Source organism: Mytilus trossulus, chromosome 1 (genome assembly GCF_036588685.1).
Source record: "Mytilus trossulus isolate FHL-02 chromosome 1, PNRI_Mtr1.1.1.hap1, whole genome shotgun sequence".
NCBI classification, from domain to species: Eukaryota; Metazoa; Mollusca; class Bivalvia; order Mytilida; family Mytilidae; genus Mytilus; species Mytilus trossulus.
Window position 1 is genome coordinate 29407634 of NC_086373.1, and position 24053 is coordinate 29431686.

At 34.7% G+C, this 24053-nt stretch overlaps 1 protein-coding gene across 2 annotated transcripts in view; it reads right to left on the minus strand.

Moving 5' to 3' along the window:
- Positions 1–489: 489 nt before the first annotated feature.
- Positions 490–24053, minus strand: part of LOC134721000 (filaggrin-like) — a 40367-nt gene continuing 16803 nt past the window's right edge. Inside the window, exon 5 of one of the 2 annotated variants that reach the window (XM_063583649.1) lies at positions 490–3342. In XM_063583649.1, coding sequence (XP_063439719.1) covers positions 2150–3342 — 1193 coding nt within the window. In that variant the 3' untranslated portion in view covers positions 490–2149. The remainder of the gene's footprint in view (positions 3343–24053) is intronic. The other variant, XM_063583640.1, reaches the window with a different exon arrangement.

The following is a 24053-nucleotide window of genomic DNA, read 5'->3' on the forward strand; positions in this document are numbered from 1 at the left end:
TAAATATTTTACCTCAAGTTTAACTTATAGAAACCGGGTATATCCTGAATTGTACGTGTGTCACCTTTCTACATTTCAAGTCTACAAAGAATAATCTGACCTTAAAAACACACTCAGATACTACCAAAATAACCCCTGGTTTTCTGGAAATCTTAAATTTGTATACTATAAATCGCATTAATCCTGACTTGTTAATGCAAACTCATAGACGATAAAATTTGGCTCAAAATGGTCTAATAAAATGAGAATCGAAATGGGGAATGTGTCAAAGAGACAACAAACCGTCCAAACAGCCGACAGCCACTTATTTGTCTCCAATGCAGCGAGAAATTCTCGTTCATCAAAATTTTCATTTCTGCAGATTTTTTGTTTAGTTTAAGTATTAACAATGACATCAAAAGCATTACTTTGTGTCAGGGTAGGGATGTTTTCTACATTCTAAAACAAAGGGAGTAATTGGTGGTCTGACACCATTATTGTTCCGGATAAGGTGATTTGACCAGATTGATTTGACTTTTCTTTTCAATATTTTATACATATTTATTTCTACAAAGCTTAAACAATATTATTTTTACATTGGATATACAAAAAGCACAATGATGATTTATGATGTATGTACATATTAAAATAGTTTTACTATTTATAAATAACAACCTTTGTCTAAACTTTAAACTTTACGATGTGTTGCTATTCATCTTTTAAAGTTGAACCAAACGATATTGGAACACATTTGAGTACTTAAACAGGCAATAAATCGAGGAAGAAAATATAATTTCAGAAATATCATTATAAAGGGAAGTCAAGAAATTTTACTCGTACTTATATGTGTCATATTTTACGAACTCGAAGTGAATCATTTCATCTCGAATATATATGTATATAAAATAAACCTACATTATATAGAGAAAAGAATTACTTCCCATTAAAGTGGTAAAGAAGAATCTGACAAACCTTTATTGAGAGGCAGATAAAATGTAATGAAATTTAAAAAGTTGTATTGCTGGAATTTGATTGGTTGTAAACAAGAGTGCACACACTGAAATATCTCGCCTTCTTTACTAATCATTGATATTATGTTGATAGTCCAAATAATAAAGCTTTATTACAACTGTCACATAAACTTAACATAAACCAAGAAAACTAAACATTGACCTTTGAACCATGAAAATGAGGTCAAGATCAGATTAACCATGCCAGGTAGGCATGTACAGCTATCAATTCTTCCATACATAACAAATAAAATTGACTTATTGCTTATAGTTTAAGAAAAACAGACCAAAACACAAAAGCTTAACACTGAGCAATAAACCGTAAAAAATTAGGTCAAGGTCAAATGAAACCTGCGCGACTGACATGTAGATCATGAAATATTTCCATACACCAAATACAGTTGACCTATTGCATATAGTATTAGAAAAAAAGGCCAAAACTCAAAAACTTAACTTTGACCACTGAACCATGAAAATGAGGTCAAGGTCATATGACACCTGCCAGGTAGACCTGTACACCTTACAACCATTCCATACACAAAATATAGAAGACCCATTGCAAACAGTATAAGAAAAACGGACCAAAACACAAAAACTTAACTATAACCACTGAACCATGAAAATAAGGTCAAGGTCAGATGACACCTGCAAGTTGGACATGTACACCTTACAGTGCTTCCATACACCGAATATACTAGACCTATTGCTTATAGTATCTGAGATATGGACTTGACCACCAAAACTTAACCTTGTTCACTGATCCATGAAATGAGGTCGAGGTCAAGTGAAAACTGTCTGACGGGCAAGAGGGCATTGCATGGTATGCACATACCAAATATAGTTATCCTATTACTTATAATAAGAGAGAATTTAACATTACAAAAAATCTTAACTTTTTTTCAAGTTATCAATGAACCATGAATATGAGGTCAAGGACATTGGACATGTGACTGACGGAAACTTCGTAACATGAGGCATCCATATACAAAGTATGAATCATCCAGGTCTCCCGCTTCTAAAATATAAAGCTATTAAGAAGTGAGCTAACACCGCCGCCGCTGCCGGATCACTATCCCTATATCGAGCTTTCTGCGACAAATGTCGCAGGCTCGACAAAAAATCAAATATATTAAAAAAGTCAAGACCTAAATAAAATGAGACTATCTATATGATGATCTACTCCTATGTCGACCACTTTGTGACCTTGAACTTTCTCGTCGTCTTAACCCCGAGTTCCGTTCGTCTTCAAAATGACTTCTCTGGTCTCTATCCCTGTATCTATCATGATCAGAATATTTTCCCTGATGAGATGAAGAATGACTTCGCTGCCTACCAGATTCCTCGCGCCGAGAACGTCTTCTCTCAAACTCCCGTTCTTCAAGGTCATGATTTTTTCTGCTTTGCATATCTGAACGACCTTGTCTTTGACTAGATGATTTTTCTGAGTATCGATCCCGATAATTACGGTCATCACCGTATCTACGATCATCATATCGTTCGTCACAATGTCGATGTTCGTTTTGTCGATCATCGCGATATTTTCGATCGTTTGGGTATCGACGATTTTCCTGTTTATCAGTTCGTCGATTGTTTCTTTCGTGATAACGATCTGACACAGATGAAATATAAGTAGTACCACTGTCATCAGTGTTAACACTTTCTGTTTTATGTTTGTCACTCTGGCGATACTTTTGGTGTCTATCAGTTTGATTTCTCTCATGCTTTTGTGGTCTTTGATCGCGTTCATTATATCTTTCACGGTCTCTTTCATCCGAACTATAGTCGTTATCGTTTCGATGTTTGTGTAGTCTAGAAATACCTCGTTCTTTATCTCTCCCTGCCGATTCAGACCGTTCCCTAAAGTCACCTCTCTTCATTGAATCACTTCTGTGTCTCGATTTTTCTTTTTCGGATCTTCTTACCGAATCACTACGACTTTTTGTATTTCTAAAATCGTCCTCGTCATAGTTTTTAGTTGGTCTATTTTTTTCACTTTTTCTAGCCGAATCAACAACGTCCGGATAGTTTATCTTTTCTTCCTTCTTATCTTTTCCAGTGCTTCTTCTAAGGTTATGATTCATCTTCAGATCTTCTTTGTATTCGCTTTTGTAATTTGTGTTACCGGCACCTTCATTATCTTTTGAATTTTCAGTACGAGTGAGACTGGATGAAACGCTTGTCCCATCTTGTGAAAATCCATGATTGTCAAAACTTTTTTGTGATCGAGATTTTGAAATGCTATCACCCGGGTCACTTTTCTTAGAAACTGTAGAAAAGGCAACATGTGACTGTGAACGAAAAGATCTTCTACTACTCCCTGGAGCAATGCCGCAATTCGATAAAGGCGGAGCAGCTGCAAAAGAAAGAAATATAACGTCAATATAATATCAAATATTTGTTTTTAGTTGCCATAATGAGTTTAAATCTTTGTCTTGTAATCTGTGTAAAAAAGAATTTATATTAATAAATCTTGGTAACAAATGTTCTGCTTTAGTTTGTTCGAAAGGCAATTCAAACCGTCATTTTGAGAGGTGTTAGTTCTGAAATGAAAATTGAAAAAAATATTAACAATTTGATTTTTTTTTACATCGCACTGCACATAGCTGTGTTTCATATCAAAATTGTCTGTATATTATGAAGCTTGCTGACGTTTCTTAATTTATTGCCGGCTTTTGAATAATTGATGAAATTGTCCTCTTTTCCTGATTATCCAATCTAGTCCAATTATAATTTCTGTAGAATATTTTCTCTATTACCATGATATTTTCTCCAACATATGATTTTTTGAAAATAAATATTGAAGTGATCAGCTTATATCCTGTTTTGATACATGTATCAGTTTCGGACATACGACGTATGTCATTCTCCTGTGTATTAATACATCAATCCATCTGCATACCTAATTTTACGGGTGAATGTATTGATTACTTCATTAGAACGGAGAAAGTTGATGTCTTCGTATCGCTTACCGTCAACTGATTTGGAAAAGTATAAAGTTGACGTCATCTCGATACATGTATTTAAAATTATCCACCGTATCTGACCTCCTCGGGCTTCCCTACTGGTACTAGTTACATGTCAATCTCAACATCTCACAAACCATGTTGTACATCTGCATAAATGTAACACGTATATGGGATGTACAAATGTATATACAACACCAAAATCAATCAACATTTGTTTAAAAGAAAATCAATAACCTATTATTATAAAATTATCATGATATATATTTGATATATGTATACGCTTTAAAAAAGAATTTACTGCAGTATATGATAGTATGTTACATTAATATTGTATCAACGTTTTTGGTTGTTCTGCACGCATTAACTAAAATGGTTCCCTTAATTTTCATGAATCAGACACTGACGAAAAGTTCATGATTATATATAAGATAAACGTATGTGAGACAGACTATTATATATAAGATAAACGTCAATGAGACAGTGATATAATGGCATCTTATATAGTAGAAACTGTATATAAAATAGAGAATGGGAAATGGGAAAGTGCCAAAAGCCAAACAAGAGTGCACACGCTGAAATGTCTCGCCTTCTTTACTAATCATTGATATTACGTCGATAGTCCTGAATATAAAGCTTTACTACAACTGTCACATAAACTAAGCATGATCCAAGAATATGAGGTCAAGGTTATATAAACCAAACAAGAAATTCATGTACACCTTACAGTCATTCAATACACTAAATTTAGTTGACCTATTGCTTCTAATTTCAAAGAAACAGACTATACGAAGATAACCTTCGATAAGCAGCTCATCTAGAGGAAGGAAACCTTGATTAATAAATCACTGGCCCAGGCTTATCACCTTGCCCTGTAAAAAAAGAGCTGATTACAGAAACTAATACAGTCGACAAACATGATTGCCCTTCTCGGGTTGGAGCAGAAGTTGTTTTTAATGCAACTGACCGCCATGCGATGCAGAAAATGACGTCTAATAAACCGATACCACTGTTTTCGCCCGAAAAAGTCACTAAAGTTGCGCAAAGAAATGTATGCACAATGTATGAATGCGGAAAATGTGCTCAAATAGCAAATGAGATGAGAAATTGTGATATAAACATACTTGGCATAACTTGAGGCAAAATGGAATTTTGACACTGGTAACATGCGATGAGATCCTAATATACTAGTAATATACTCTAGGAATCCAAATAGAAAAGAGAACAATAACAGAGAGCAAACAGTTTATTTCCACATAAGAACATACACAAGGAGACATGGAAATCACCTGATGGAGAAACAAAAAATCAGATTGACAACATCATAAGTCAGAGATGGAGAAGCTCACTACAAGACGTTAGAGTTATGAGAGGAGCAGATATCAGCTCAGACCACCATCTTATCATAGCCAAAGTAAAAATAAAACTAGCAAAAGGGACCAAAGTGAAACAAAAACGTAATAAGTATAATGTGGAGAAGCTCAAAGACCTACATCTCAAAGATCAATTCCAAATTGAGCTCAGAAACCGATTTAAGTACTTAAAGATGGGCCAGATTGGAAATACATAACGAAGTGGAAGTGAGAAAAGATATTATCAAGGAAGTGTGTGAAGATGTATTTGGTAGAAAAACTAACAAAAAGAAAGATTGGATGTCACATGGAACATGGGATAAATTAGAAGAGAGAAGGAAAATGAAGGAAAAGGTAAACAATGCAAGAACAAGGGCTCAGAAACAAGAGGCACAAAACAAACACCAGCTCCTCAACAAAGAAGTGAAAAAATATTGTAGGAAAGACAAAAGAGAATATGTAAATGATCTAGCAACTGAAGCAGAATTTGCTGGAAAGATGGAATGAATACTTTGTCAATGTCCTTAATAGACCAGAACCAGACCAACCAGTAATAGTAGAGTCAGCTGTGGTAGAATTGAAAATTAAAATAGATAACATAAAAAAATATGAAGATAAAAGGCCATCATATCAGTCAAAAATGAAAAATCTGAAGGCATACACAGTAGATGAAATACCACCTAAAGTTTTCTGGAGGCAATGACATAATAAAATACATGTACAAACTCCTGAATAAGATCTGGCAGGAAGAAAAGATACCAACAGAATGGTTAAAGGGTTTGTTAGTGAAGCTGACAAAGAAAGGTGATTTAGGGCTATGTGAGAATTGGAGAGGCATAACACTTCTATCAGTGGCTAGTAAAATATTGTGCAGAATTATACTCAGCCGAATTAAAGATGCAATTAATCAGGTACTGAGAGACGAACAAACAGGTTTCAGATCAAACAGAAGCTGCACTGACCAAATATCAACACTCCGTACCATCATTTAACAATCGGTAGAAAGGCAATCATCCCTCTACATCAACTTTGTCCAATTTGAAAGGGCATTCGATAGTGTCAACAGAGAAGGGCTATGGCAACTGCTAAGGCATTATGGCATACCAACAAAACATGTGATCAAGGCGCTGTATGGGGATTTCACAGTACAGGTGATACATGAATCATCATTCACCAATCCTTTCCATGTAAAATACTGGTGTGAAAAAAGGCTGCCTACTCTCCCCTACACTTTTCTTGATAGCTATAGACTGGGTAACAAAGCAAGCACTAGACACTACACCAAGAGGTATACAGTGGAAATTTGCACAACGGGCAGAAGACCTAGATTTTGCAGATGATCTGGCTCTGTTATCTCACCGTTTGAAAGACATGAGAGACAAAACCAACGAACTCCATGAAACAGGACTAAAAATCAACATCAAGAAGACAAAAATTATGAATGTAAAGACCAGAAAATGAGGAACAATGTCAATAGACAACTTTCGAGTTCGGTGCATTTCCGTCAAAAACTTTGGTTTTAGTGAACGTTACTCGTGCGTTTAGGTGCGTCATAATTTCCGTTTCAATGTTGAGCGAGTTTGGAAATCAACAGCATTTACAGAAAACACTAAAATTCGTATTTTTAACACAAATGTTAAATCAGTCATTTTTATGGTGCAGAGACCCGGAGACTTACAGCAGGGGTACAACATCAAATCCAGGTGTTTATAAACAAATGCATGCGCCAAATTTGTAAATGTTGGTGGCCAGAAACCATTAGTAACAAATGCATATGGGAAAGAACCAACCAGGAACCAGCAACTAAACAGCTCAAGAGGAGAACTTGGCAATGGATTGGGCACACTTTGAGGAAACCTGAAGTTACCATTACTAGACAGGCATATAATTGAATCCCCAAGGACATCGGAGACCGGGAAGACCATTTCACAGCTGGAGAAGATCAAGGCACAAGTAGCTAAAAAAAATGGATATACCTGGACCGAAGCAAAAAGGATAGCCCAAAATAGAGTAAGATGGAAAGCGACTGTAGCATCCCTATATGTTCCACAAAGAACGAAGAGGATTAAGTCAAGTAAGTCAATGTATAGACGGACGAACAGACGAACGAACGAACGGACGAACGAACAGACTGACGCACAGACCAGAAAACATAATGCCCATAAATTGGGCATAAAAACAGGCCAAAACTCTAAAACTAAACTTTGACCACTCAACCATGAAAACGAGGTCGAGGTCAGATGACACCTGCCAGCTAAGCATGTACACCTTACAATCGTTCCTTACACCAAATAAAGTAGACATATTACATACTGTATGAGAAAAACAGACCAAAGCACAAAAACTTAAATATAACTACTTAACCAGGAAATTCAGGTCAAGGTCAGATGACACCTGCCAGTTAGACATGTACACCGTACATTCCTTCCACACACCGAATATACTAGATCTATTGCTTACAGTATCTGAGATTTGGACTTGACCAGCAAAACTTAACCTTGTTCACTGATCCATGAAATGAAGTCGAGGTCAAGCGAAAACTGTATGACGGGTACGAGGACCTTGCAAGGTACGCACATATCAAAATTAACATTACAAAACTTTTTTTTCATGTAGTCACTGAACCATGGAAATGAGGTCAAGGACAATGGACATGTGACCGCCGAAAACTTCGTAACATGAGGCAGCTATATATAAAGTACGAAGCATCCAGGATCCCACCTTCTAGAATATAAAGCTTTTAAGAAGTAAGCTTATGCCGACGCCGCCGGATCACTATCCCTATGTTGAGCTTTCTGTGACAGGAGGCGGTTTTTTAGCTGGCCACTAACAGTCATTTATACTAGTTCAGCGAAAATGTAGCTTTTCGATTTTATTCCTTTTACAGGGATAGTTAGATGTTCGTGTTGATGTTGTCTGCTGTATTGTCTAACGTCGTTTTGTCTAATGTAGTATTGTCTAATGTTGTATTGTCCATGTTGTCTGTTGTATTGTCTAATGTCGTTTTGTCGAATGTTGTATTGTCTAATGTCGTTTTGTCTAATGTTGCATTGTCTAATGTTGTATTGTCTCATGTTGTATTGTCTAAATTAAATGTGATATTGTTAAATGTTGTATTGTCTAAATAAAATGTGATATTGTTAAATGTTGTATTGTCTAAATTAAATGTGATATTGTTAAATGTTGTATTGGATAATTGTCTAATGTTGTATTGTCTAATGTTATCTTGTCTCATGTCGTATTGTATAATGTTGTATTGTCTAATCTGTTCTTGTCTAATAATGTATTGTCTAATGTTGTACTGCCTAATTTGTTTTGTATAAGTTTGTATAGTCTTATATTGTATTGTCTAATATTGTTTTGTCTTATGTTGTATTGGCATATATTTTGTATTTTCTAATGTTGTTTTATCTAATGTTGTATTGTATAATGTTGTATTGTCCAATAATGCTGTACTGTCTAATCGTTATTTTCTAATGGTATATTGTCTTGTGGTTTATTTTCTAATAGTGAAATGTCTAATGTTGCACTGTATAATGCTCTGTTGTCTAATGTTATATTGTCCTATGTTGTAATGTGTTTAATATGTTGTATTGTCTAATGATGTTTTGACTAATTTTGTATTGTGTAATGATGTATTGTCTGATATTGCTGTATTGTTTATTAAAAATTGTATTGTTTCATGTAATATTGTCTAATGATGTATGGTATAAAAGTGTAATGTCTATAAATGTAATGTCTAATATTGAACTGTCCAATGTCTAATGGTGTATTGAATAATGTCTAATGTTGTGTTGTCTAATGTTGTGTTGTCTAATGTTGTATTGTCTAATGTTGTATTGTCTAATGTTATATTGTTAAATGTTGTACTGTATAGTTGTCTAATGTTGTATTGTCTAATGTGATATTGTTAAATGTTGTATTGTATAATTGTATAATGTTGTATTGTCTAATGTTGTACTGCCTAATTTGTTTTGTATAAGTTTTTATAGTCTAATATTGTTTTGTCTAATGTTGTATTGGCATATTTTGTATTTTCGTATGTTGGTTTATCTAAAGTAGTCTTGTCTAATGTTGTATAGTCTAACGTTGTCTTGTCTAATGTTGTATTGTCTAACGTGGTATTATATTATGATGTATTGTATAATGTTGTATTGTGAAATGTTGTACGGTCTCATATTGTATTGTATTGTCTTATGTTGTATTGTCTAAGGTTTATTGCCTGATGTTGCTTTGTCTTACGTTGTATTGTCTTATGTTGTATTGTCTCGTGGTGTGTTTCCTAATGTTGTATTGTATGTTATACGGTTTCACGGTCTTGTCTTATATTGTCTTGTCTAATTTTGTCTTGTCTAATGTTGTATTGTCTAACGTGATATAATATTATGATGTATTGTCTAATGTTGTATTTTGAAATGTTGTATTGGCTTTTATCGTATTGTCTAATATTGTATTGTCTAACGTTGTATTATCTAAGGTTGTATTGACTAATGTTGTATTGCCTAAGGTTGAATGGTCTAATGGTTTGTTGTCTAATGTTGTATTGTATAATATTGTATGGTTTCATGTGTTAGATTAAGGTTGCGTTGTCTAACAATGTATTGTATAATGTTGTTTTGTATAATGTTGTCTTGTCTTATATTGTCTTTTCTAATGTTTTATTGTCTAATGTTTTCTTGTCTAATATTGCATTGTCTATTCTAGTATTATCTATTGTTGAATTGTCTAATGTTGTATCGTTTTATGATGTACTTGTATTGTTTCTTGTTGCTTTTTCTATTGATGTGTTGTCTTATGTTGTGTTGACCTATGTTGTATTGTCTAAGTGTGTATTGTCTAACGTTGTTATCCAATGTTGTTTTGTCCAATGTTGTATTGTCTCATGTTGCTTTATCTTTTGTTGTGTTGTCTTATGTTTTGTTGTCTAATGTTATCTTGTCTAATATTGTATTGTCTAGTGTAGTATTGTCTAAGGTTGTATTGTCCAAGGTTTATTATCCAATGTTGTGTCAGTTATTCGTCCATGGGATAGGCTCAAGCATGTATGGTAATTATATAGCGCCGTAGCGGATAGATTATGATAGGTAGAGTAAACGTCCATGAGCCAACGATGATATATTGAGTTAACGTTCATAGGTCGGACAATGGCATGTAAGGTAAAATTTCATTGGACAGGATTTAGCATGTAGGATAAACGTCATAGGGACATGCTATATCATGATGAGGAAACTTCCAAGGAACAGGATTATACCTGTAGGGTGAAAGTCAATTAGACAGGCTAAAGCATGTAGGGATAGCTTCCATGGGACAGGCAATAGAGTGTGGGTGAACTTACATGGAACAGGGTATATCATGTAGGGTTAACGTCCAAGAGACAGGCTATAATATGTAGGCGAAACGTCCATGAAGAAAAGTGAAATATTGAAATGCCATAGCAGGTAGAATAAACTTCTATTGGACAAGCTATTATAACATGTAGGGTTAACGTCCGAGGGACTGTCTATATCATGTAAGCGAATCTTCCATGGAACAGGCTAGAGTACCGGTATTAAGAGTAAACAATGCATGGGACATGTTATAGCATGTAGGCAAAATGACCATGGGACAGGCTATAGCATGTAGTCGAAATGCCCATGGGACAGGCTATAGCATGTAGGTTAAACTTCCATGGGGCAGGCAATAGCATGATGTTAAACGTCCATTGGACAGGCTATAGCATGTAAGATACACTTACATAGGACAGGCAATAGCATGTAGGGTGAACGTCCATGGGACAGGCAATAACATGTAGGATAAACTACCTTGGGACAGGCAATAGCATGTAGGATAAACGTCCATGGGACAGGCAATAACATGTAGGATAAACTACCTTGGAACAGGCAATAGCATGTAGGATAACTTCCATGGGATAAGCTATATTATGTTCGATAAACGTCTCATGCACAGCATGCTATATCATGTAGGACAAACGTAAAAATAAAAATTTGAGAATGGAAATAGGGAATGTGTCAAAGAGACAACAACCAGAGAAAAATCAACAGCAGAAGGTCACCAACAGGTCTTCAATGTAGTGAGAAATTCCCGCACCCGGAGGCGTCCTTCAGCTGGCCCCTAAACAAATATATACTAGTTCATTGATAATGAACGCCCTACTAATTTCCAAATTGTACACAAGAAACTAAAATTAAAATAATACAAGACTAACAAAGGCCAGAAGCTCCTGACTTGGGACAGGCGCAAAAATGCGGCGGGGTTAAACATGTTTGTGAGATCTCTACCTTCCTCCTATACCTCTAGCCAATGTAGAAAAGTAAACGCATAACAATACGCACATTAAAATTCAGTTCAAGAGAAGTCTTAGTATGGTGTCAGAAGATGTAACCAAAGAAAAGAAACAAAATGCCAATAATACATAAATAACAACAGACTACTAGCAGTTAACTGACATGCCAGCTCCAGACTTATATTAAACGGACTGAAAGATTATGATTTCATCAAATGAACATCAGGCACAATCCTTCCCGTTAGGGGTTTAGTAGCATACCATCATAACATATATGAGAAGAACATAACCCGTGTCATGCCAACAACTGTTTTGGAATAAATGTGTTTAGTTCCGATGCAAAGACCCTATAAGTGAATCAATATTAACGCCAACATATGCAATCTTTAATGACCTGACAACAGTATCGTAACTATATCTCTTCTTAATAAGTCTATTCAAAGGTTTTGTTAGTTTCTGAGGTGAATACTGACATCTTTGTGCTTTATAAAGAACATTTCCATAAAAAATTGATGTGTAATACCTGAACGTATAAGAAGTCTGCATGTTGAGCTATATTTCGAATGATGTCCTCATATCGATGATAAATTTAGGAAATGTTCTGACTAGTTTGTGATATCGAAAACCCTGGTGTAATAATTTTTCAGTAATACATAAATTTCTCTCGTTAAAATCTAAAACATTGTTACATAAACGTCCATTGAATATACTATGGTATGTTGGATAAACTTGCATTTACCAGACAAAGGCGTGTACGGAAAAATTCCATTGGAGGGACTTTGGTATGTAGGGTATATTTCCACAAGGAATTCAATGACATGTAGGGTAAAAGTCAATATGAAAGACAATGGTTTATAGGGTACTCGTCCATGAGAAATATTTTATGTAGGGCAAAAGTCTATATGACAGACAATGGTTTATAGGGTACTCGTCCATGAGAAATATTTTATGTAGGGCAAAAGTCTATATGACAGACAATGGTTTATAGGGTACTCGTCCATGAGAAATATTTTATGTAGGGCAAAAGTCTATATGACAGACAATGGTTTATAGGGTACTCGTCCATGAGAAATATTTTATGTAGGGCAAAAGTCTATATGACAGACAATGGTTTATAGGGTACTCGTCCATGAGAAATATTTTATGTAGGGCAAAAGTCTATATGACAGACAATGGTTTATAGGGTACTCGTCCACAAGAAATATGTTATGTAGGGTAAAAGTCCATTGGACATACAATGTCTCGTAGGGAGAATTTCTATTGGACAGACAATGGTGTCACTATGTACTACATATGGTACTCTATTTGACAGATCAAGTATCTTGTATTGTGTATATTAATTGCAATTGTTGAGCTTGAAATCTGAGTGTTATGGGATGGGAACGGAACAGTAGGGATAACTGATATTCTGTATGTGAATAATATGACGAACTGTTCAGGTAACTGACGATGTTATTAATGCATCAGTCTTATGTTGATAGTTACTGAACGGGAACGGAACCGTAAGGCACCTGATGATGCTTTTCGAGCATATGTCCTTTACTACGAGTAACTGTGTGGGAACAAAGTTGTAGGGGTCTCAGGCGACCCTATTCATGCACCAGCTGTGAGTTACATGATGGGAACGAAACTGTATGAGTGACCGATTATCGTATTCATGCATTAGTTCTATACTGTGATGAGAAACGTAGGTGTAACGGGCGGACGTTTCTGTGGAGGCTACAGAAACTATGTGAATGGGACACTAGGCGTAACTGACACTGTGTGAGATAGGGACTGTAGGGGAAACTGACACTGCATAGGAACGGGACTGTAGCGGAAACGAACTATATGTGGGAAATGAACTGTAGGGGAAACTAACACTGTGTAGGAAAGGGACTGTACGTGAAAACTGACACTGTGTGGAAACGGGACTTTAGGGCCCCGGGGTAACTGACACTGTGGGAAACGAACAGTAGGGGAAACTGTTACTGTGGGATAGGGACTGTAGGGGAAACTGACACTGCAAAGAAACGGGACTGTAGGGGAAACTGACAACATGTGGGAAATAATTATAGGGGAAACTGACATTGTGTGGGAAACGGACTGTAGGGGAAACTGGCACTGTGTGGAAACAGGACTTTTAGGGTAACTGACACTGTGTGGGAAGCGGACTGATGGGAAAACTGACACTGTATGGAAAACGGACTGTGGGATTACTATCAATACGAGGGATTGAAAAAGTAGGAGTATCTGAGACAGTGCTAGAAAGGGACTGTCTATGGGAAACTGACACTGCGTATAGTTTGAAAGGTCTGTAGGGGAAATTGAAACTGTGTAGGAAATGGAATGTAGAAGAAACTGACACTGTTATGAAGAGGGAATGAAGAGGAAACTAACACTGTAATGAAGATGGAATGTATGGGAAAACTGACACTGTGCGGGAAAGGGAATGTTGTGGAAACTGACAGTGTGAAAACGGGACTTTAGGAAAACCTGACAAAATACGGGAACAGAAAAATAAGAGTTATTTAGACTGTGTGTGAAAGGGAATGTAGGGGAAACTGATACTTTGTTGAAAAGAGACTGTAGAGGAAACTGACACTGTAATGGAAAGGAACTTTAGGGGAAACTGAAACTTTGTGGGAAAGGGTCTGTAGGGGAAACTGACACTGTAATGAAGAGTAACTGTAGGGGAAACTGGCACTGTGTGGAAACAAGACTTTTTGGTTAACTGACACTGTGTGGGAAGCGGACTGATTGGGAAACTGACACTGTATGGAAAACGGACTGTGGGATTACTATCAATACGAGGGATTGGAAAAGTAGGAGTATCTGAGACAGTGCTAGAAAGGGACTGTCTATGGGAAACTGACACTGCGTATAGATTGAAAGGGTCTGTAGGGGAAATTGAAACTGTGTAGGAAATGGAATGTAGAAGAAACTGACACTGTTATGAAGAGGGAATGAAGAGGAAACTAACACTGTAATGAAGAGGGAATGTATGGGAAAACTGACACTGTGCGGGAAAGGGAATGTAGTGGAAACTGACAGTGTGAAAACGGGACTTTAGGAAAACCTGACAAAATACGGGAACAGAAAAGTAAGAGTAATTTAGACTGTGTGTGAAAGGGAATGTAGGGGAAACTGATACTTTGTTGAAAAGAGACTGTAGAGGAAACTGACACTGTAATGGAAAGGAACTTTAGGGGAAACTGAAACTTTGTGGGAAAGGGTCCGTAGGGGAAACTGACACTGTAATGAAGAGTAACTGTAGGGGAAACTGACACTGTAGTGAAGAGTGACTGTAGGGGAAACTGACACTGTGAGAAAGGACTGTAGGGGAAACTAATTCTGTGAAGAGAAAGGGACTGTAGGGGAAACTAACATCTTTTTTTAAGTTATGCTATTCATTTTTCAACTTTAAGTATGAGAAACATTAGGGTGTTAGACCAATTGGCCGATTATCTACAACTAATGCTACTGCTTTAAAATAAAGGTCACAATTGTGTTTTTGAGCAAGAACCTGCATTCTGAGGGAAACATTTAGTATGTTTTAACACAATGATGTGTTTTTGTTTATAAGATTGCTATAGGTAATCATTAAATAAAATTAATAGGAAAAGTGTCTATGGGACAGAGATCATGCCTCCGCTTGTATATTACATAGGTATAAAGGGACATAAATTAAGAACATTTGATTTAACGCAACCAAAATTCAAAATTGATCTGTGTTTTTTTGGTAGTAAGAACTGTGTATAAGTTTCATAACATTTGGTTGAGGCAAACTAAAGTTAGAGAATATGTGAAGATAAAGTAAATTTATAAATCATTAAATTGTTTTACATTATTTATATAACCAAAAAAAAAGTTACATCCAACGGTCTCATCTTTGAAACGTGAGGACAAAATATGAACCAAAACGTAATTGGCGAGGACCGTTAATGTTTCATTTCAGTTGACCAATGACAAGATTTTACTGAATGAATTTATTATTATATAACAATTTATCAACTTTCTATTTTGAGTAATGGCGACATTCATGTTATCAATCCTAATGATAGTTGAAAATGTGTATTAAACTTAAAGTCCTATGAAACGAGTAACAGGTAAAAAATAATGTTTATCCAATTCTTGAACCAATGCATGCATATATCATAAACTTAGTCTTCTGTACACGATTTGATCGTATGATCTTCATTTTTTTTTTCTCTTTGTCTGTTATGAATTGAAAATATGGCCGCTAATTAATTGTCGTGTTTTGAAGCCTAGTTTACCGATTGTTACTTTAAAGTAAACAATCAACAAAGCAGCATGGATATTGAGCACGTTTATAATATGAACAATCAGATAATAGTTTACTTAAATGACAGATCCATGCGTATTGCGATCACCGGGGTTTTACGAGGAGGGTCACGCTAAGGTCACTTTGAATACGATAAATATGTCGGCAGATTGATTCCTGGAAGCAAGCAATGAAAAAGAGTGAACTTCTAAATATAAACAAATCAAAGAATGTTATCCTTAAACTAGAGGCTCTCAAGAGCCTGTATAGCTCACCTGAAACAACCTGGGTTTTTGCATTCATATAAAAAAACAAAATTTGGCTACAAAGTAACAACACTTGGCCACAATCTCATTAGGAAAGGAATATTTATGCTATGTTTGGTTTCATTCAATTCAGTGGTTCAATGTACTTGTAAGTAGATAATTGACAATTACAATGTACTAGTAAGTAAGTAATTGACAAGTACAATGTACTTGTAAGTATATAATTGACAATTACAATGTACTAGAAAGTATATTATTGACAATTACAAAGTACTAGTAAGTATATAACTGCCAATTACAATGTACTAGTAAGTAAATAATTGACAAGTACAATGCACTTGTAAGTATATAATTGACAATTACAATGTACTAGTAAGTATATAATTGACAATTACAATGTACTAGTAAGTATATAATTGACAATTACATTGTACTAGTAAGTATATAATTGACAAGTACAGTGTACTAGGAAGTATATATATAATTGACAAGTACAATAAACTAGAAATTATGATTGGAAAGTAGAATGTACTAGTAAGTATGTAATGACAATTACAATGTACTAGTAAGTGTATTATTGACAATTACAATGTACTAGTAAGTGTTTTATTGACAATTACAATGTACTAGTAAGTATATAATTGACAAGTACCATGTTCTAGCTAGTACATATATTTCAGTCTATCACCTATAAGTCACAAATCAGACAAGGTGTACATGTAAAATATGTATATTAGATTTTGCTTGTTAGTGTGTAATACAATGACTGTATCGTTAAATTGTATTAATTGAAAGGAATTAATATGGGTATTTACTGAGTTTGCCTATCAACTGTGATTGATAACATCATGGCCTACTGAACGGGCACAATTTGTGCACATTGGAATACGCTCAACCTGTCGAAAAACTGTGTCGCTTAACTTGTTAGTGTGTATTACGGGTAAGGCAATGACTTTATCGTTAAATTGTATTAATTGAATGGAATTAATATGGATATTTACTGAGTTTGACTATCAACTGTGATTGATAACATTATGGCCTATTGAATGGGCACAATTTGTTCACATTGGAATACGCTCAACCTGTCGAAAAACTGTGTCGCCTAAACGTTCATCTGGTCCGAGAACACAATTAATTCGTAGTGCATTTCTTTAAGAACATAAATGAAAATAAAAAAAAAAGAAACTTTTACAGTGTGTTGTACTACTTTTGGGACAAATTATATCAAATTTATAGAAAACTTCATCGCCTCTAACTCAAAATATGGACAATTTTATGTTTAGGGCGTCTTGAAATCTTTTGACAGCTTCCGAAGTGCTCATTTTCAACCTTTTTTAGCTGGACCAAATCACTACTTTCCTTTAAAATTCTGGACCCAAATTTTTTTACAGTGTAATTTCATCCCCCTACTTGCAATTTGAGGCATTAAACATGGAGAAATAAATTTGGAAGGGGTATAAAAATTAATGGCAAGTTACCCACTGTCAACACTAGGGACTATATTTGTCATTTTGGAGCCCTTTAAAACTTGCTGTTCGGTGTGAGCCAAGGAGCCATATTGAAGACCGTACGTTGACCTTTAATAGTTTAATTTTGTTAATTGTGACTTGGATTGAGAGTTGTCGCATTGGTACTCATATATATGAAATCAAGGATACAAAATACAACTGTAATCATCTAATCACACTTCCAGTAAGCATATCTAGCATCTCTAACCTTTTCATTACATTTTAATTGAGTTGAACAGATTAGTTTGAACTTGGAATTTCAAACAACCATTTGATTTAATAGGAAAATTTTGTTTTGATAAAGTATGTAAGCGAAGTAGAGAGTCGAAAAGGAACACTGTCTTTTGGGTTAAATAGAAAATCAAAAGCACTTGAATTATCTTAAACATCTAAAGATTTGTTTACATTCCAAAAACAGGGAAATCAATTCTTTCCATATGCTTATTAAAATGCTGATAATAGGCAATAAAATAAGTATTTAAAGGCAATTCAAAATTATTTGTAGACGGAAAAGTACCATTGTACGAGGTCGCTTTCTATTTATTTGTATGTGTATGTTTATATCGGTGGTAGTCTTCGAATGTCCACACAGTCCTCATGGTAGTCAGTTAGACTGCGTCTAGACGAATATACCCACAAATATTGATATATAGTATCGAGTCGATGTATTCTTTAGTGTTTGTTGTATACTTACTGTAATTTGAATATACGTTTATGAATGTTATAAATAAATTATGAGGATTTGAGTCAAAACGGTGATCATCAATTTGACAGCTTATATCCCTTTAATTTAGCAAGAAATAACAGATAAACATATTTACTATTTACTTATAATATTAAGCCCAAGTTTGGCATAATTTGAATATATCATTTATATAAATGATCTGATACCAAAATTTTGCCCTTATTAAAGCCTATTAGATAAGTATTTGATGCTGTTACCTATAAATGACCTAAAAATCAAACGGTTTTACTCCACCTATTGCATTATTACACCAACTCAGTACAAGTTGGATAAATGTTAACATCAGGAATGTATTTTGAGTTAATCCATCGCTCTTGCAACTATGTCATATTAACTCAAAAATTTATATCAGACCAGTCGCTCCCACTCGAAGATAGATGACCAAAAGTCTGGTACAAGTCGGGAGACAGTTCACAATATTACCTCCAAAATCAAGCAATGTGCTTTAACGTATTTAAATTGCTACCTTGTTCTGTTGACCTAAAAATCAATGCATGGGCACCTTCTCCATGACATGGTAAATTGTTAAACCAAGTTTGTAATATATAAAATAAACTATATATTGTAAGATATACATTTTCAACAATAGGTATAATAAAGATAAAACATACGTTTCAAAAGATATCATTTGGAAACTTTCGACCTCGTGATAAAAAAACAGTAGGAATCTTTCTGGAAAAATTATCGACCCAAAAGTGTTACACGTTGGATTCCCGAAATGATTCAAATTATAACATCTCAAACCGAATTTGCTTAAGACAATATCAAACGAAAAGGATTTTGTCTAACTCCAGATTGAAGATAACAGTCGGATGCCTGGAAATTCCGGTGGCTTTATCATATTATGAACTATTAAGTTCGTCGCAGTTAACTAAAACTATATAACAAAAAAAACTTGGAAGTTCACACATTCCCGTATTGGCGTTGCTGTGCTGTTCCAATAGCAAAAACGGATCGAACATATTAGTATATTGAAAGTGTACACTTTAACATTCTAGACAGCAGCAAAAAATAAAGAGTGCCTTGGCAACAACATCACGTGGTCCTTCATTGAACATTTTAATGCTCACCTTAGTCGTCTGTGATATATACTACATGTGTTATGTAGGCTGTGGTGATCCTATTATATACTAGTATGTACATTAAAACAAATGTATAATGTGCCCGTTTACTATTACTTCACTATATTTACAATGTCAATTCTGATTATACCGAAATGCGTGTGTAAAATACGAAAACAGGCTTTTCTTATTATCGACCACGATGACTTTTAATTTATCATGTCATAACTATTTATTACAGAATTGGTTTGGGTTGTTGCTGGCAATTGTTTTTCCTTCTTTCTTTTTCACTATATATTGAACTGATTTGCCTCAGTAAATTCCCCTATGTATGTATCTTTTATTCATTTTAATGACTATTTAGAAGAAATATGCGTGGCAATAGTGTATCAGTAATACTCACTTTTCAATTAACTCACAATTTTTAAATTAAGACAAAGATAGTTTGGCATATATATATAGTATGGACAATTATTTAAGAATTGAATGTTTCTTTTTGTAACTTTATTTGGGTGTAAAAGCGTTGATCGAAGTACATTTTGTATGAAGCGCGGAAGCGCTTCATTCTAAAAATATGCGCACGGTCAACGCTTTTACAACCCTATGAAGTTACAAAAAGAAGCATTCAATACTTATAATTACATTTTTTAGCTAGAATCATGAAAACACGATTTTTAAAAAGTTTTTATTCAATTTACCTGTGCACTTTATTTTGTGACCACGTGCTATCATGAATGAAAAGTTTTATTGAGTGATTCAATTGCTTAAGAAATAACACGTGATGTGCAGTTAGCCTATCAGAATAAAGTATTATAATGAAACATACATATAATGTAATTATTAGCTGTTGAAGACCACATGTTAACCTCTAGATGTGTTTTTATATCGTTGGGATGCTGTCTCATGGATGTATAAGCAATTTCTATTTATTCTAACATGAAACTGAAATTACCTCGGTTCGTAAAAGTGTCGTCATTTATTTTCACCGAGGATCATATGTGAAATGTACCATATCTTGTTGGGTTGCTGTATCGTGGATATATACGCAACTTATCTTTCTTTTTCCATCAAAATTATCTCGGTTCACAAAAGTGTGGTCAAATGTACCATATTAAATTTTGTTAACAGTACCATCGTAATACTGTAGCAATATTGTAAAAAAGATTCAATTTTTAAAGTCACTCGTCTCTTTTATATATGATAAAAGTATAAAATGCTAAAATGAAATCCTTTTAAAAAAAAGTTTCGTAACTAGCTTGTGGAAGATTGTAAAAAAATAAAGAAGTCGCCAAATGTTGGCCACGTAAACGTAAAAGCAAAAAGTTGCCGCCATGTAGCAACTAGATTTACCACATGTTCTTACATAAGAACATTCGACTTGGAGGTTGAGTGTCAGTATCGGAACAAAGACCATAAAAGAACATTTACTTGGCGATTGAGTCTGATAATCTGAACAAAGACCGTATAAGAACATTCCACTAGGAGGTTGCGTCTCAGAATCTGAACAAAGACCGAATAAGAAAAACCCACTAGGAGGTTGAATCTCAAAACCTGAACAAAGACCGTATAAGAAGATTCCACTTGGACGTTGAGTCTCAGAATCTGAACATAGACCGTATAAGAACATTCCACTAGTAGGTTGAGTCTCAGAATCTTAACAAAGACCGTATAAGAACATTCAACTTGGACGGTTGAGTCTCAGAATCTGAACAAAGACCGTATAAGAACATTCCACTAGTAGGTTGAGTCTCAGAATTTCAACAAAGACCGTATGAGAACATTCAACTTGGAGGTTGAGTCTCAGAATCTACACAAAGACCGTATAAAAACATTCCACTAGGAGGTTGAGCCTCAGAATCTCAGAATCTAAACAAAGACAGTATAAGAACATTCAACTTGGAGGATTAGTGTCATTATATCAAAACAGAATAAAAGAATATCTCAATTTGAGGTCGTGTCAGTTTTTTAACAAACACAATTTATTAGAAACATTCCAATTTGAGGTTTTGTGGGTTTTAATAAAGACAATAACATTTCAACTGAAGGTTTTGTGCCAGTAACTGAACAAAGACAAAATGATAACGTTTCAATTGAAGTGTTAGTGTCAGTATCTGAACAAAGACAATATGAGAACATTTCAATTGGAAGGATAGTGTCAGAAACTGAACAAAGACAATATGGGAACATTTCAATTGGAAGGATAGTGTCAGAAACTGAACAAAGACAATATGGGAACATTTCAATTGGAGGTCTTGTGTCAGTAACTGAACAAAGACAATATGGGAACATTTCAATTGGATGGTCAGTGTCAGTAACTGAACAAAGACAATATGAGAACATTTCAACTGGAGGTCTTGTGTCAGTAACTGAACAAAGACAATATGAGAACATTTCAATTGGAGGTCTTGTGTCAGTAACTGAACAAAGACAATATGGGAACATTTCAATTGGATGGTCAGTGTCAGTAACTGAACAAAGACAATATGAGAACATTTCAATTAGAGGTCTTGTGTCAGTAACTGAACAAAGACTATATGGGAACATTTCAATTTGAGGTCTTGTGGGTATTTTAATAAAGACAATGTAACATTTCAACTGAAAGTTTTGTGCCAGTATCTGATCAAAGACAATATGAGAACATTTCAATTAGAGGGTTAGTGTCAGTTTCGGAACAAAGACAATATGAGAACATTTCAATTAGAGGTATAGTGTCAGTATCTGAACAAAGACAATATGAGAACATTTCACTTGGAGGGTTAGTGTCAGTAACTGAACAAAGACAATCTGAGATTATTTCAATTGGAGGTCTTGTGTCAGTATCTGAACAAAGACAATATGAGAATATTTCAATTGGAGGGTTAGTGTCAGCATCTCAACAAAGACAATATGAGAACACTTCAATTCGAGGTCTTGTGTCAGTATCTGAACAAATACAATATCAGACCATTTCAATTGGAGGTCTTGTGTCAGTATCTGAACAAAGACAATATGAGAACATTTCAATTGGAGGGTAAGTGTCAGTATCTCAACAAAGACTATATGAGAACATTTCAATTCGAGGGTTGGTGTCAGTATCTAAACAAAGACAATATGAGAACATTTCAATTGGAGGTCTTGTGTCAATATCTGAACAAAGACAATATGAGAATATTTCAATTGGAGGGTAAGTGTCAGTAACTGAACAAAGACATTATCAGAATATTTCAATTGGAGGTCTTGTGTCAGTTTCTGAACAAAGACAATATGAGAACATTTCAAATGGAGGATTAATGTCAGTATCGGAACAAAGACAATCTAAGAACATTTCAATTGAAGGTCTTGTGTCAGTATCTGAACAAAGACAATATGAGAACATTTCAAATGGAGGGATTGGTGTCAGTTTCTCAGCAAAGACATTATGAGAACATTTCAATTGGAGGGTAAGTGTCAGTATTTTAACAAAAAAAAGAGTGGAGCATTTCAATTGGAGTTCTTGTGTCAGTATTTTAACAAAGACAATATGAGAACATTTCAATTGGAGGGTTAGTGTCAGTATTTTAACAAAGAAAATATTGGAGCATTTCAATTGGAGGTCTTGTGTCAGTATTTTAACTAAGACAATATGAGAACATTTCAATTGGAGGTCTAGTGTCCGTATTTTAACAAAGACATTATGAGAATATTTCGATTGGATGTCTAGTGTCCGTATTTTAACAAAGAAAATATTGGAGCATTTCAATTGGAGGTCTTGTGTCAGTATTTTAACAAAGACAATATAAAAACTTTTCAATTGGAGGTCTAGTGTCCGTATTTTAACAAAGACAATATGAGAACATTTCAATTGGAGGTCTAGTGTTCGTATTTCAAGAAAGACTTTATGAAAACATTTCAATTGGAGGTCTAGTGTCCGTATTTTGACAAAGAAAATATTGGAGCATTTCAATTGGAGGTCTTGTGTCAGTATTTTAACAAAGACAATATGAGAACATTTCAATTGGAGGTCTAGTGTCAGAATTTTAACAAAGAAAATATTGGAGCATTTCAATTGGAGGTCTAGTGTCAGAATTTTAACAAAGAAAATATTGGAGCATTTCAATTGGAGGTCTTGTGTCGGTATTTTAACAAAGACAATATGAGAACATTTCAATTGGAGGTCTTGTGTCGGTATTTTAACAAAGACAATATGAGAACATTTCAATTGGAGGTCTAGTGTCAGAATTTTAACAAAGAAAATATTGGAGCATTTCAATTGGAGGTCTTGTGTCGGTATTTTAACAAAGACAATATGAGAACATTTCAATTGGAGGTCTTGTGTCGGTATTTTAACAAAGACAATATGAGAACATTTCAATTGGAGGTCTTGTGTCAGTATCTGAACAAAGACAATATGAGAACATTTCACTTGGAGGGTTAGTGTCAGTAACTGAACAAAGACAATCTGAGAATATTTCAATTGGAGGTCTTGTGTCAGTATCTGAACAAAGACAATATGAGAATATTTCAATTGGAGGGTTAGTGTCAGCATCTCAACAAAGACAATATGAGAACACTTCAATTCGAGGTCTTGTGTCAGTATCTGAACAAATACAATATCAGACCATTTCAATTGGAGGTCTTGTGTCAGTATCTGAACAAAGACAATT